This window comes from Melanaphis sacchari, unplaced genomic scaffold (assembly GCF_002803265.2).
Source record: "Melanaphis sacchari strain LSU unplaced genomic scaffold, SCAv2.0 Contig11_pilon_pilon, whole genome shotgun sequence".
NCBI lineage: Eukaryota > Metazoa > Arthropoda > Insecta > Hemiptera > Aphididae > Melanaphis > Melanaphis sacchari.
Genome location: NW_020270469.1, coordinates 214778 through 231870, shown reverse-complemented (window position 1 = coordinate 231870; position 17093 = coordinate 214778). Strand labels below are relative to the sequence as shown.

At 26.3% G+C, this 17093-nt stretch overlaps 2 protein-coding genes across 2 annotated transcripts; both read left to right on the top strand.

The window, feature by feature from the left end:
• The first annotated feature begins 1031 nt into the window (after nucleotides 1–1031).
• On the top strand, nucleotides 1032–2227 carry LOC112604270 (elongin-C-like). The gene is made up of 3 exons (XM_025353234.1): nucleotides 1032–1590; nucleotides 1669–1868; nucleotides 1932–2227. The coding sequence occupies exons 1-3, from the start codon at nucleotides 1564–1566 to the stop codon at nucleotides 2071–2073; spliced, it is 369 nt and encodes a 122-aa protein (XP_025209019.1). The 5' UTR covers nucleotides 1032–1563; the 3' UTR covers nucleotides 2074–2227.
• A 2926-nt stretch (nucleotides 2228–5153) lies between these two features.
• Nucleotides 5154–11348, top strand: LOC112604275 (chymotrypsin-1-like). The gene is made up of 6 exons (XM_025353240.1): nucleotides 5154–5208; nucleotides 6203–6378; nucleotides 6490–6606; nucleotides 7662–7858; nucleotides 7928–8369; nucleotides 11274–11348. Exons 1-6 carry the CDS (start codon nucleotides 5154–5156, stop codon nucleotides 11346–11348), a joined length of 1062 nt encoding a protein of 353 aa, XP_025209025.1.
• Nucleotides 11349–17093: the final 5745 nt, after the last annotated feature.

The window sequence follows — 17093 nt, the reverse complement described above, 5'->3', positions numbered from 1 at the left end:
AATTTTTGTCATCATTTTAAATATTTCAATAGCATTTATATCGATATAATATATCTCTTTGTTAGAAATACTATCGATCGTATAGTAATTACGACCACTAACATAAAATAGATTACGACAACTTCCGTCGTAAGCGCTAAAACCACAGACCTTATACTAATTGACGGAGCATCGGGGGTGGGTGTGGGTGTTTGGTGCGGTCTTTCCTAGTGGACCTAGTGTATTAGCAGTGACACCAAAAACAATGTTATTTACACTAACCTACCATAATATACCATATCATTGTGTAAATCATGGTATAATGAATTCAGTTTCCATTTTAAAACTTTAAACTTTTGAAGTTTAATGTTACATGATGAAGGTACATTAGTAACATAAGTTATTTAATGGTAATGAATAACAATTGATTAATTATAATTTATTGTAATACACTAATACTATAATAAGTATAATGAATATTAATATTTCATTCTAATAAATGGTAATGTTCAATGATAGAAGGATTAAGTGGAAACAGCAAAAAATATTAGTAGTTTCGTTATTAACCAGTTAAAGGTAAAAAAAAAATATGTATATTTGTTAATAGCTGCATTATAATTTATAGTCTATAATATCAATGTACTATGTAAAATCGTTGAATTGTACATTTTATACTCGACATTCAACATTGTAATTTAAATAATTAAGTAATTAAAAATTAAACAAATAATAAATAATAATACGATAGGTAATTCATTCACCTGTGTAAAATTCCGTCGCAAAAAATTAATCAATATCTACAAAAAGATTATATATACCTAATATAATTATCGAAATAAATACAATAATTGATAAAAAGTTAAATGTTAAAAATAAAATCATAGCTACATATTATTAATTTCTAAATAAAATAAGTTTTGTAAAATTACGTACGGTAAAATTAAAATCTATTGTACACTTTCATAGTTCTTGTGCGCATGTGTAGTGTACTATGACTACTATGTACTACCACGAGAGCGCCCTCACATATTGTGACCGTTCAACCGTTGAAACTACTACCACGTGGCACGTACCGTCCGTTATAATAAATTAATATATACTACATAGTACATAGTAAAAGCCAAAAGGTCTATGGCTAAAACCTAATTTGATATTAAAACGTTTCATTGAAGTTTTCTGCCTTTTTATTTAATCTCTTTTTTATGTTGCGTATTTTGATTTATTTCGGCGATAATGTTATCAAAATACCGCTCTACGCCTTCGATTACAAAAATTGATACTATATTAAAACGGATATCAGACAATTTTTCTGAAATGTAATGTGACAACATTGACAATCGGTTACTGAGTCAAGCGAGTCGCAGGTACACCAATGCATGAGAGTGAGGAGTGATCCTCATTAAGCGTGTTAACTGTGCAGGACGCCAGGACCGATCTTTGTGATTATTATTAATGTTTTTTATTGATTGTAAACAATAGTATACAATTGTTCTCGTTAAAGTATTGCACCTCAATTTTGTATTCATAAGTGTTGGTCCTTTGATCGATATACGGTCCCGACATTAAAAGTATTAATAGAAAAACATGAACATCGAGAAGATAGAAAGAGAGGTAATGACAATATTTTTATTAAAAATTTACCACACAATACCAAAAAACTTACTCACGGTGTTTTTGTATGTCATTTAGAACACTGAGGCCAAGATTAACGAGAATGACAATTGTGATGGTCCCAATTCCATGTATGTCAAGCTAATCTCAAGCGATGGACTGGAGTTCATCATCAAGCGGGAATACGCCTTGGCGTCAGGAACAATCAAAGCCATGTTGAGCGGACCCGGTCAATTTTCAGAGAAACAAACAAACATAATCCATTTTAGGGAGATACCGTAAGCAATAATGACTGTCAGACAATGTCAAAATTTTTGATATAATGATTTCCTCTTGTTTAGATCGTATGTGTTGGTTCTTGTTTGTATGTACTTCACGTACAAAGCTTATTATAAAGACTGTTCGGGTGAAGTACCAGAGTTCTTTATCAAGCCACAAGATGCTTTAGAAATAATAATGGCTGCCAACTTTTTAGAATGTTAACTGTCTTCAAAGACTGAATATTCAAACTCTTGTTAGTATAATAATAATAAGATTTTAAGTTTATACAACTACTATCAATTATGTATCTTCCTACTTTTAAAAAACAATTTTTTTTACTCGAAAATAATAATAATACAACTATGTAACAGATTAGTACTCAAGTTTAATTTTAAAACCTATTCAAAATAGTAATACTAATGATATTTTATTTTTTTTTAAAGTAAAAATTTGTTGGTTTAATAATTTTTTTACTTAATTTATTATTGATTATCTACCCATCATTATATTTTTTACATTACATAATTTTATACATTTTCATATTTTTATACAAATTTAATTTGAATATAAGATTTTACTGATAATTATGAATTGAAATATAATGTTATTGATATATTATGGTCTTATTTATACACCCAATTATGAATATAGTAAAAACTATGATATATCCTATCTATTTAAATAAGTTAATTGTACTTAATAAATGGTGACCTACCTTTAATTTTTTTTTATCTTAATTAAATAATAATTTTTATTTGAATCAAGATTTTAAAAAAGAAAAAATATTTTGTGAATATCAAGTGATAATCAAAAAATATTTAGAGAACCAAACACTTAAAAACCTATACTAGTAGTTCCCAAACTTTTACAACCACAACACCTTCAAGAAATAGTTTGTGTTTCACAGAACTACAAAATCTTTAATTCCAATTCAACTCCAATTTTTCTACAATAAGAAGAATTTAATAATATTGTTAATAATTATTGTTTATTTAAATTAGTTAAAAATATATATAATATTTTCAATCAAAATTATATAAAATAATGATACTTTTTTCAAGTTTAATAAAAAATAACTTTCTCAATAATCATATACATCTGGTGGAACCCTCGAGATTGTTCCATGGAACTTTAAGGTTCCTCGAAACACTTCGGGAAAGTGACTTATATGATTATCCAATATTTTTAATTTGTTAATTTTGTTATAATATATAATAATAATAATAATATGTGTAGTGTATGGGGTATGAGTATAATGGTAATAATTGTTTTCACAAATAATGCACAAAAAAGTATATTTTGTGACATTAAATAATTCAAATCAATCTTTTCGAAAATTATTAATATTCTTTTTTTTTTTTTTTATCCATAAACAATTTTTAAAATAGGTACAAACTTCTTGTACCTACCTAATTTGCATGATTAGTGCTGCAATAAAATAATGATTTTTAAAATAACAATTATTTTTTATTATTATAAGGTTGTTATTATCTACCAAGTATGTGAAAAAGCCTCATTATCCATACCCATAAATTTATTTATTTTACTAATACCTACTTCAATTGATTAAACCATGCTTACCAATATTAGATATTTTTACTATAATTAAATTCAAAGAAAGTAATATTACAATATTATTTGTATATACCTTATTACAGAAATGAAGATGCTTGCAAAAAATGTTTTCAACACAATACATTATTTTTGTTTTAAATGCATTAACTTAAGTTTCATCATTTTCATCATTTAATATATTTTAAATTTAATAATATATTAAATTTTGTACATTTTTTCATACCAATAGTTTTTCTGAATAAAACCTATATTGCTGTAAATTTTGTTTGAATCATTAAATTGTATTATGTGAGGTATTCAGTTTCCCACACAGAATTTTTGGTTCTTTTAATGTAAATTAATTATTGCGGTTTTAATTTATAAATAATATCATATTTCTTTATTTCTTTAACGATTTAACATAAAAATAGTTTAGAACAACTAATATAAAATATAGAAATATTGTTCATCTACCTTCTAATCATAAATTAATCTAGTTACTAACATTTTAAATTATTACATAATATTAACTTAATGATAAAACATTTAACAAAAACTATTGTAATGACTTAATTTCAAACAATAGTCAACATACAATATAATATTATTATTAAACATTTGTGAAATTTATGGTGTGATTTGATCGAATTCCCATAATTTTATTCATCTTTCTTTTTCTTGTCTTCTTCTATTTTCTTTTTTCCCCGGTCCATTCTATCACTTATCCATTTAAAAAAATAATGTTCAAACATGTGCACATCCTGGATGTAAGTAAAACACTCCACAATCATTTTCTCCTTCTTTGTAGCTTATATAAAAACTACATTTTTCATAAAGCTTATTGTTGCTGTCTCCCACTCAGTAATACTGTATGTTTTCAAGTATTTCGGTATCAACGGATCTGAACACAAATATTGTCTTATTATGAAACTATATCAACAAACCATAAATTCAATAAATATTGACTGAATTATTAGTGTTTACTGTTTTAAAAAAACTTGAGTTCAATAATTTACACCTACGTACAATTCAATCAGTTACGCATAGGATATCATCTACCTAGTCACTCATTCAAACGGGGAGGACAAGTCTCCATTCTGCACACTTCATTTAAATGAATATATCTGTGACCTATCCTATAATTTATTTGACTGCCCTGCCCTATAGGTCAAATGCCTAATTTTAATTAATGTACTTAAAACTCAATATTCCTTTTAATATCTACTCTATACTCTATATTCAATACAAAATCTACAAATGCTATTAAAATTGTAATTTTTTTTAAATTAGATGTTGGCATCATTATATAATATAATGTAATTTAAATTCTTTGTTAAAAATGTAATTGTTGAGTTATCTTAGTTAATACTAGTAGCTAAATAAAAAAAAAAAAATAATAATGGATCTTGTAAATTATGGTAAAAATTACAACAGAAAATTTATTTTCATACAGTAAATAATAAATTATAAATATAAAAATAAACAATTTGTAAAAAATAAATACATTTTTTTTTCTGTAAAAAAGGGATATTAAGTGTAATAAATACAGTGTATACATTAATGAATCAGTATTCTTTGAGTTGTTTTGATGAACCTTTATATTAAACAAACTATAATAAAGGGCGGTCGCCGGTTAGTCGTGTACTAACAAAAATTAAAAAATTAAAAAAAAGAAAAATCAAATTGATTTCTTATATATTATTTATTTGTTATTGTGAAAAGGAACTGGAAATGGTAAAAATCTAGCTATGAACTTTGAAGCTAAAGAATATAATAGCATACATTATAGAAACATCAATATAGGTAATGATAAAACTAAAATTAGTAGGTAGGTTAGTTAAGTCACTTAATAGGAACGATGGATCCTTGTATACAATAAGTATTTATATTTTGTATTATAGATTAAAGGAAGTAATTTTAAATTCATTTACAGAACAAAAGGGGAAATCACTACGTGAATTAAAAATTAGAATTCTAAAATAATGTTTGTTTAAAAGGACAGGCCACGAGGTTACTATTCGACCAAATCAACGAATTTTAACAAAAATGATAAGTTTGTTTCAACTCGGCAGTCAGCTAGTATGGTTAGCTCCACGTGGTAAAATACTGGATTATAATTTTGTAGTGAACAATTAATCAATAACCTGAAAGATGCATACTTTACAAACTTGCGTAAACCCGTTAAAGTTTGTAGTTGTGTTTCTTAGTTGTTGGGCACCAAATAACAGCTGCAAAAATATAGAATGCGTAAATGAATAAACAAAAAATTTTAATGGGAATAGACAGCTTGAAATTCATAGAGATTCTGAAGAAAAACCCTAGCAATTTCATGGCTTTACAGAAAATGCTATCCAAGTGAGCATTAAACTTAAGGCAGCGATCAATCATATATCTGCAATACATATGTGAATGGCCAAGTATAAATATTAAATAATCAGCAATATTCTTTGTTCAATTAAAAAAAAAGCTCACTTACTTAAAACAGACTAATGTCTCCTACTGTAATCATTGATTTTGTGTCAAAAGCTTTGTGCATGTGAAGTTCGAAAACTTTTCGAAAAAATATGACCATTTTCCGTTTAGTGGATTATAAATGTAGGTACAAAGATTTATAAATGTTTTCAAAGGAATTATGTTGTCATGATAATAAAAGTGTGTATTGTACATATTTATAATATTATGTAGATATACCTACTAATAGTAATCGTTGAAAACATGATGAAAATTATAATCATTTTATTATTGTCAATTAAAAAAGCATTATTTGAACTTAATTCAACTAATAATATCAATAAAGAACTTATAGCTAATGGTGAAAGATATGATCCTTCCCAATTTCCATACGTAGTGACTATACATACATCTACTAAGGACTGGAAGAATTATGCGCTTTGTACCGGCACATTGATAAAAGAATTGTATGTATTGACCGCTGCTCACTGTGTTCACGGTTCAAACACAAATTATATTAAAGTAAATATACTTATGAAGTATCCAATAATATATCCAATGTAATTAACTATATATTACATCAGCTACAAAAAACAATTTTAATTCATGGCAAATAAAATTTCAATGTAATAGGTATATCAAGGAACAGCTATAAGAAATAATGTTTTTCGAAGGGTTAAAGAGCTTTACATACACAAAGATTTTAACCCAGAATCAAATGTTGTAATAGGAGACGTTAGTCTGTTTAAAGTAAGTAAATTTTTTTTTTAATTGAACAAAGAATATTGCTGTTAATTTGTTCTTGGGCTTTACACATGTATTGTAGATATATGTTTGATCGCTGTTTTAAGTTTAATGTTCACTTGGACGACATTTTCTGTAAAGCCATGAAATTGCTAGGGTTTTTCTTCAGAATCTCTATGAATTTCAAGCTATCTATTCCTATTAAAATTTTTTGTTTTTTTATTTATGTATTCTATATTTGTGTAGCTGTAAATTGATGTCCATCAACCACGAAACATAGCTATAAAATTTAACGGGTTTAAGCAAATTTTTAAAGTGTGCGTCTACTGCATCTTTCAGGTTATCGATTGATTGTTCACCACGAAATTATAATCCAGTATTTTATCACGTGGGCCTAACCATATTAGCTGACTGCCGAGTTGAACAAACTTATCATTTTTGTTAAAATTCGTTGATTTGGTCGAATTAATATAACCTCACGGCCTGTCCTTTTAAACAAAATTATTTTAGAATTCTAGTTTTTAATTCACGTAGTGACTTCCCCCTTTTATTCTGTGAATTATTTTAAAATTACTTTCTATATTACAAAAGATAAGTATTGTAAACGAGGATCCATGTTTCTATTGAGGGGCTAAATCAGTATTATTTCATCATTATATTGATGTTTTAATAATTTATACTGTTGTATACATAAGCATCAAAGTTAATAGCTAGATTTTTATAGGTCCCGTTTCTTTTCATAATAACAAATAAATAATAAATAATATATAAGAAATCAATTTGATTTTCCTTTTCTTTTTAATTGTTAGTACATGACTAACCATCTCCCTTCCTTTATTATAGTTTATTTAATGTAAAGGTTCATCAAAACAGCTCTGTGTACTCTCTCATTAATGCTTGCATCCCTCTTTTGCAAAAAAAAAAAAAAAATGCATCAATTTTTTACAAATTGTTTATTATTATATTTATGATTGATTATTTACTGTATAATAAATAAATTTTCTGTTACAAATTATACCATAATTTAAAAGATCTGTTATTATTATTATTAATTTAAATAGCTAGAAGGCCCATTCCCGAATGTAAAGAAATATTTAGACATTGGTGGCAAGCCTGAAGAATTTGCCGATCACAAGGCCTTGACATGTACAAGTGTTGGATTTGGTAGGACAGATAATGCTGGTGGTCAGGGCGATATAGGATACATGTTAACAATCAAAGTAAGACATGGTCCAACTGATTGTAAAGGACACCAAAGGTAGATAAAAAAAAATAGTAAACACGAATAATTCAGTTAATAATTATTGAATTTATAATTTGTTGATAGAATTCAAATAAAAAACACATGGTCACAGTATTTGTGTTCAGAACCGACGACACCGAGTTACTTGAAAATGTCCTGTATGGGAGACAGTGGTGGTCCAATAATTTGCAACAACAAGCTTTATGGAATAGTTAGTTTTTATATAAACTACAAAAATGGACCAAGTGAATGTGGAGTGCCATACATGCAGGATGTGCACGTATTCGTAAATTATTATTTAAAATGGATAAACGATAGAATGGAGCCGAAAAAAAGAGAAGAAGATAAGAAAAATGAGGAAGATAAGAAAAAGGAAGAAGATAAGAAAAAGGAAGAAGACAAAAAAAAAGAAGAAGACAAGAAAAAGGAAGATGAGGAAAACAAGGAAGATAAAAAAAAGAAAAAAAAGAAAAAGAAAAAAAAGAAAGGAAAAAAGACGAATTATGGGAATTTGATTAAACCACATCATATATTCCACAAATTTTTAATAATATTATTATATTGTGTGTTGATTATTATTTGAAATTAACAGTAATTACAATAGTTTTTGTTAAATTTTTCACCATTAGGTTAAGATTACATAATAATTTAAAATTTCAGTTATTAGATTAATTTATTATCAAGAAGTTTATTCCAGGACCGTAGATGAATAATTTTTTTGGAGTTAAATTTAAGAGTGGGACTCTTTAATGTCTTTAAGCGATTATTACCGTCATACATTCTGATGTTCATTATCAAATATTGTTATAATAACTAATATTTACAATTGGGTTTTGTTCAAAATAAAACCGATAACCGAGTATCTGAATAAAATAATGATGAAAACAATTTTAAATTCAGAGACATTTTTATGCAAAAGTTTGTCTACTAGAGTACTAGGTACTTAAGTAATATAAAAAAGAGTCTGTGTGCAATTTATAATATATGTACCTTTTTATCTTTTTTTAATCATATATGATTCATTATCTATATATATTTATACATTCCGTTCAAATTCTAGTTTAATACCTTCTTGTGTACATTGTACATATATGTATACAATATTATATAATATTATAAATTAACTTACCATGTATTAGACGAACAAAGGAAGAAAAAGTAGGTTTAATAGTTATTGATTTCTTTTTAATTTAACATTAATTAAGAATACAATTAATTATATTAAATATATATTACATAACTCATTACTTATGAATATAAGTAAATCAGGGAGAGTTCTGGAGATTGGGTCGATGGTTGACGAATGTCATCTGAGTTTAACAGTGTGTTTAGATAAAGGCATAAAAATATGTCACATATGACTAATATATATATCTGTGTAACTGTACCTATAATACACTGTTTATAATAAGATATATTATAATAGTAAAGATTGTGATGATGGCACTCTAATGAGCCATTCACACAGAGAGTGGCTATCATTACAGTATACAATAGATATTTGAAAATCTTAAATTATTTGATTTAATATTTATTTTTATGTTCAATTGAAAAAAAATAAATACATATGTTATTATTTATAAATTAGAACTACAACTACTGTTTTATATTTACAAAGTCAAAAATTGTGTGTGGGAACCTGAGTATCTCGCATAATACTCGTATAACCACCACCATTATTATACAAATTGATATGTGGACTGCATTGTATAAGTTTTACTATTGGTTCGAAAAAAATCGATACCCGATAAATTGATAGGTACTCAGTAATACCAAATACCAATTTTGATTTTCGGGTATTAATATCGGCCCAGCTTTAAAGTTAAATAAAATAACACCACTACACAAATTAAACGTGTTAAAACATTCAAATTATATTTTTCTAATCACATAAGAGTCTCTGAATCTAAATTTGAAAAAAAATTTGTTTAACCGTTTTAGAAGTATAAGTTGTGTCTTTAAGAATACTTTATCAAAATTCTTCTATATTTATAAGTATATATTTAGTATAAGATGCATTTACAAGATCAAGATGAAATATGGAATAGGTTCTACGTAATATAATTTAAAACACTAATTAATTTTTATTTTTATAATCTTTATTTTATTTTCAAAAATTATAAATATTTAGGCAACTTTTATTAAAATGTAAATTATTTTATAATTACATAATATTGTATACCACATATATTTTTAAATAACTAAAAAATAAAATAAACCATAATTTACATATTTTAATAATAACTATCAACAGTCTTTGTAATAATATGTTACAAACAATAGTCCTTTAAATTTGTTCCCAATATTTTATCAAATTTTTGAAAACAATATAAATTGGACTTTTCCATGGTTATATCAAACGTTTTATCGAAAATAATTAAAAAAATATATTCCAAAGAAGATTTCACAGGACTATTAGTTGTATAAGATTGTATTATTGACATATCAACACTAAAATGTTTACTAGAGAAATTTTTTAATTTGAAATCAAAATGCTTTAAATGTACTTTCTTTTTTATTTGAGTTATTTGGAAGAAGACATATATTATGATTAGTTAGTTGATTTGTAGGTGTTGGTTGAGTAGAAACCTATAAATTTGTATATCAACATTCGATGCGATCATTAATAATATTAATATTAATTGTTGTCTAGTGTCTACATAACATAATATACGGTGCCAAGACAACTAAAGTCGAATTTTTGTTGAATAGTTGAAGTTTATACTATGTAGTAATATGGCAATATTGTATATTTAGTGTTATACCAGTATACTTGTGTCTTACTTCTTGCATTATCGTTATAGTATTACATAAATAAAATAAATATAAAGTTATATAAATTGCTGAAATGTGTGTTTTTATTTTTGAGGATATTATTATTAGCCACTGTTAATATTAATATTGATCAATATTAAAAAAACACAAAATTAAAATAATATACATCTATAGCCAATTTAACTAGAATAAAATATAAATAATATACCTAGTTTAGAAAATTGTACTTATGTACAATTATTGTAGATCTCTCTCTTTCGGCACAAATTTCTATAGCTTTTAAAAGAGGGAAATAATTAGGTACTTTTTTTTACATGTTATGTTTACTTTATAGGTACTTAGGTTTATTATGTTGTTTTACTGAAACAATAAAGTTAATTACCTACTTGATCATAATAATTAGGTATTTTTTAATTTTTTATTAAACAAACTATCCGTGGCGTCTGTAACCATTAGATGTAACAGTACATTATATATATATATATTTACACATTACATGAATTTATAAATTATGATTTACAAGATATCATAATTAGGGGTAAGTATAATGATAATTAAAATTTAAAAGAGAGATATAAAAATAAAGAGGTCAAGACGTTAAGTATTAGGTATTGTGTAGAATTTACAGTTTATTTATTAGATGTGTTTTTAAAAGGAATTGTATGATTCTGAATATGTTGTTGAGGTTCAAGTTGAGTATTTCAGCAAGGTGGTTGGAGATGAGGAATAGCCTTCTTTCCTTGTCTTACATTCTGTATTCAGTTAAAATATGTTTAACAGTGAGAGATACTCTACAACATGAGCATATTGGGGGTCTTCTTTCTTCATTAAATAGAAGTGTGTGAGGTGGGTGTGACCAATTCTGAGACGGTTTATAGAGGTCTCGTGTTTTCTTGTGATATTAACAGAAAATAGAAACGGTTGGACAGATTTATTAATTTTATTGAGTTTGGTGGACATTTCATTCCACTTCTTTTGACACCGAAGTAATGTATCTTCTTCGATGACCCTCTTTACATCGTTATAGGTGAAAGTGTTTGGGGATGAGTGAGCAAGTTTGGCGGTCGTGTCTACTTGTTCTTTGCCGTCTATGATGCAATGACTATGGATCCAAGAGTATGTAATCTTTTTTTTTTGTTGCGCTATGAAATTAATGTTCTAGATTTTTCTGAAGATGTTAGAGAGGTTTATTGATTTTGAAGATTGGTAAGAGTAGAGATAGAGTCACTAAATATTGTGATTTAGGTACCTAACGTGCTTAGCTTAGAAAATAATAAGCAAATGAAAATTTAAAAAACATATAAACAAATAAATAAATTATTACATTTTCCACAGACTAGCTTTTCCTTCATTTAATTTTATCCATGAAACTTTGGCTACAACACGTTTGGGCATTTTATCCCAAATTGGGACACGTTTGGGCACAAAATCACAACATGTTTGGACACTATTTTATTCTGATATTACAACACGTTTGGGCACTATAGTTTTTAGGTAATCTATAAAGCACGTAGTAAGTATATAACATGTAAATAGATGTATAAAACATAAATATATACTGTGTAATTGTATATACCTTTAATCGAGCACGACGGTAGTGGCCCGTTTCACATAGACGCGTATGTACACGACGTATCATACACGCGCGTTTTTAGTTTACATTGATTAAGTTCATACGCGCCACTCCGAGGGTCGCGCGTTCTGCTCGCCGATATGGCGCGTATGAACTTATTCAATGTAAACTAAAAAGTAAAAACGTCATATTTTTTATCAATTATATGCAATCCACATATTACAAAACAATTATTATCTGCCTTAAATTTATTGTTTTTTAAATTCGAAATCAACTGATAAATATAAGGAAATGTGGACATTAATTAAAGAACTTTGTAATAAATTAATTAACAAAGAAATACAAATTAATAAAATAGATTTGGATTTTGAAAAAAGTGCACATATTGCAATCGATAAATCGTTTCCAAGTGTACAAATTATTGCGTGCCAATTTCATTTGGGTCAAAGCTGGTATCGTAAAATCTAATCAAATAATTATTTACTTAATCAGTATAAAAATAATACAGAAATAGGGTTATGGCTAAAATATTTTTTTGGTCTAGAATTCTTACCACCTGAACAAGTTGATGATGATTGATGGTTTTGATGAGCTCATTTCTATAACTCCTACAGATAACCACATGTTTACTGATTATATTTTTGAAAATTATATTAATAAAGAGTCTCAATTTCCACCAAATATTTGGGCAGAAGCTCCCATAAATAATACTAGGACAACCAACGGACCCGAAGCTTTCCATAAACATTTCAATGCACAATTTTACCATCCGCATCCAAACATACACCATGTAGTAGACGTTCTAACTAACATTCAGGCAGAAACTGCATTAAAAATAAATAGTATAAAAAAAAATCAAATCAATTACACCAGAAAAGAGGCTGAATTTAAAAGAAAATTTTTGATTGATAATTGGAATGCTTATGACAAAGGAGACATGACACTAATTGCATATTTAAAAATTATGGGAATTCGTTATCAAGGAAATAAAGTATAAATATTATAATTACCATATATATTACTTTTTTTTTCTATAAAAAAATACTAAAAGATGTTACCTTCATTATTTTGATATATATGAATATATAATATATTATACATGTATGTACATATTTCATATACTTCTTAAACAAAAGTATATACAATTTACATTTTAGTATCCAAACGTGGTATCGTTTTAGGGATATAGAGTGTCCAAACGTTGTGTGGATTTTGAAAACTAAACAGGTAAAAATACCCAAACGTGCTGCACCGGAAATTTTTTGAGATCTGTTATCATCTTATCAGTTACATATAAATAATAATAATACGTTTTCCCACAATGTTTTTAAATAACTCTATAGTCAGTATACTTACGTTGTACAATATATATTAATGTCTAATTATAGTGTTTTACTATCGTATATTATACTAAAAAATACTAGGTTACAGTCCGTAAGTGCGAAAAAATACCTTTTTAATGAATCATAAGCGCAAATAAATTTTACAAAAATAAAGTGTATTTTATAAGTTAGATATAAGTTTATACTGTATATATTGAGTAGTTATATTAAATAATTATCAACCTATTCAACCTCCACCGCAACTTGTTACGATAAAATACGATATCTACGATAATATGAAACTTTAATTGAACTCTATCGTTGTTGATGTATTTTTAAATTATAAAAATACTATAAATTTAATTAAAATGAATAATTATATTTAATAATTAATAATTTTAAACTTATAGTGTAACGAGTACAGTATTTATTTTTGCGCTTTTATTCAACTACAAAGGTACAATCGCACAAAATTAATTTGTGTTTTTGATCGATCGAAAAAACTCAACGATTTGCGCTTTTGAGTTTCACCAAAATACTATGAATACTTTAAATATTAACTGTTTTGATTATAAAAACCATCAGATCGACAAGGTTTGTTCAACATTTTATTTATTAATTAAAAATCATTTATTAAATTGGTTTACAAAATAAATGCATTTCCATACGCGTATAACCACGTTTCATGTGTTATTCTATATAAGTATAGTAAGTATACGCACTTACAGAAAAACAGAGAAGTAGGTATGCGCCATATACCTGCGTATACGCTCCACTACACCACTGATTATAGCTATTATATTCGTAAATAAAATATTGTATATTTATGTATAATATATCGTAAATACGAGTGATTAGTAGGTAGGTACATATTCATACTAAATATGTATTACCTTAGGCAGGTATATTAATCACTGTGTCAAAACCTTGTGTCGTTCAGAACGATTTTTTTAAACGTTGTTAGTTCTAATATTGTTGTGGGTAACCCCGAACCCGAATTCTTTTCACGTTAGGCGTCTGTAGCGTCGCTTGTTGTTTATGTTAATTATTATTATTGTTAACCTATTCAAATTTCAAACAATATAACATTGCTTATGATGTGAATTGTATATGCCCGAAATTTACAACGATGGGCAAAATCGTGTCTGTATTGGCAACGACTGCCTGGTTGATTATCTTCTAAAAGCCTAAAACAGTAATTTAGTACGCATAGTAACTATAAATGTATTGTATTTTTTTAATAATCAAGGTAGTATGACACTAGTAAGTATTGAGTAAATCATTATAATATTGTACAATATATATCGTGCATATATTGTGCGTAGTGCTTGTTTCTACATAACTTTTTTTACAAAATTACCTTTCGAAAAAAAATATATTATATTGTTCTTTAATTTATAGGAAGCTAAAAATATTTTTATTTATCAACTTGTAATTATTTAAAGTGTTTTAAAATTATTTTTAGTATGTAGGTTAAAATATTCTTATCGACGTGTAAATAGATAAAATTACACAGAGATTTATAATACTGTAGACAAGTATCAAATAAATTTTAATTTAGGCAGGTCTTATACTGAAGAATGAAGATAAAATGTAATGTTTGTTGTCGCATTGCTATTAGATACAATCCTATAATTAGTCATTTTATACGCATTGCTTATATTTTTGCTGTTATTTTAAATTACAACTAAACGTTCGTATATTAGTAAGTTTTAATGTGTGACAATAAACATGGCAAAATATCCAATTTAAAAAATAAAAAGAGATTAAATAAAATATAAAAATTGTCTTAAATTACCTATACATTTTCATAGATAGAATATTTTTCTATATCTACTTTAATTACAATTAAAAGCTTTTTTTATAAATTTGTATCAAATTACAATTGTTTTGAATAATATATTTATATAGTTATAGTTTATTCGATAATATATACCAATATAGAACGTAATATTTTGTATGTATATGAAATGTTGACTATTACGGTATATCAGTTATATGTAGTCATACACAAAAAATTAATATAACCCACATAGTTATATTTTAATTCAATAATTTACAATCGACTACCATAAGAAATTAAATAGAAAGTTCATTTAAAATTTTTAAAAAAGTTAAATTTTGGCTACTAAAAAAACAAAACATATTAGTTTATATAATAGGCTAATTAAGATCACTACTGAATAACTATAACAAATTATGATTTTAGTAATTGTTAATAGATGAATTGCTTTGTATTATATTCTTTTAATGCGTGAATTTATACGCGACGTTACATTATACATCATGAATAATAAATATGCATTTAATTATACAATAAAACAATTATTGTAATCATAATTTTATTAATTGTACTAACTTTTTATTGAATTTATATTTTAAAATGTGAACACTTATGGACCCCGTACGAATATGTTTAGTGGGCCCCTTATATTTTTAAAAGATTTAAATAAATAATAATAATAATAAAAAAAAAATACAAGTTCATTATTTATTAGTGAAATACATAAGAGAATTTAAAATTAATTAGTCATTACATTTTTTTGAACCTAATCCGTGAGGTCCGGGTCGCCCCACTTATCTAAATGTAGCCCGTGTTTATACACTATGGTCATATTACAATGGTATTATAATACTGTACTATATACTGTTATTATTTATAGTTACAATACAATATACCTATATCAAAATATTACACGTAAAACTGTTCTAAAATAATGTAAAAAATTACGATCATAAACTATAATATTCGGGTCGAACGTGTTTCCCCGAGGCTTTCGGATACCTATGTACGTATATATAATATTGTTATCGCAAACACAGTCAGTTGTGTGTTGATTCGGTTATTTGGAATAACATTTATATAATTTACTATAAATATATTATACAGTTTACTCTCTTTAACTTAACCGTTCCGGTTACCAGGAAAACGATGACTTTCATTGGTGATGGTTACGCGAGTATGACGATCCTCGATCAGTAAGCGTGTAGTGTTAATGCGTGGTACCTATTTGTCATATATCGGACATTGGAACTTAATAGTTTTGTTTTTTTAGTTTCAAGCATTTTTTACAGGTCATTTGTAACCTATAAGTTTTTTTTGAACATTCCATTCTGTTTGTTTTCTCCACAAGTCATATAAATTAGGAATTTAAACTCGATTTTTTGAAAGTAACATTGAATATATGTACTTAATTCTAAAGTAGGCGAGTGCTTATATTATGTAAAATTTAACCTTAGTCACTCGGGAGAATTGAAAATTCCAAAAAAAATACAAAATTGTAATGTTTCAAATGTGAATACATGTAGCGATAATGGATGATATTAGAAATGAAAATAACACATTCTAAATATTAATATGGCACTTTTATAATTTAACACACACCATAAGGTCATAAGGTGACACAATAAATTGATTAAAATATAAATATTTAAGTCACCATACAAATAATATTATAACAGGACGTGTAAATAAAAAATGCTAAAAAATGCATCGTAATGACAGTACTGATGTTTTTTCGCAGTGAATAATATTTAAATTTGTATTTATTATTGCACGTGTTGGGTGTCGGTTGAGCAA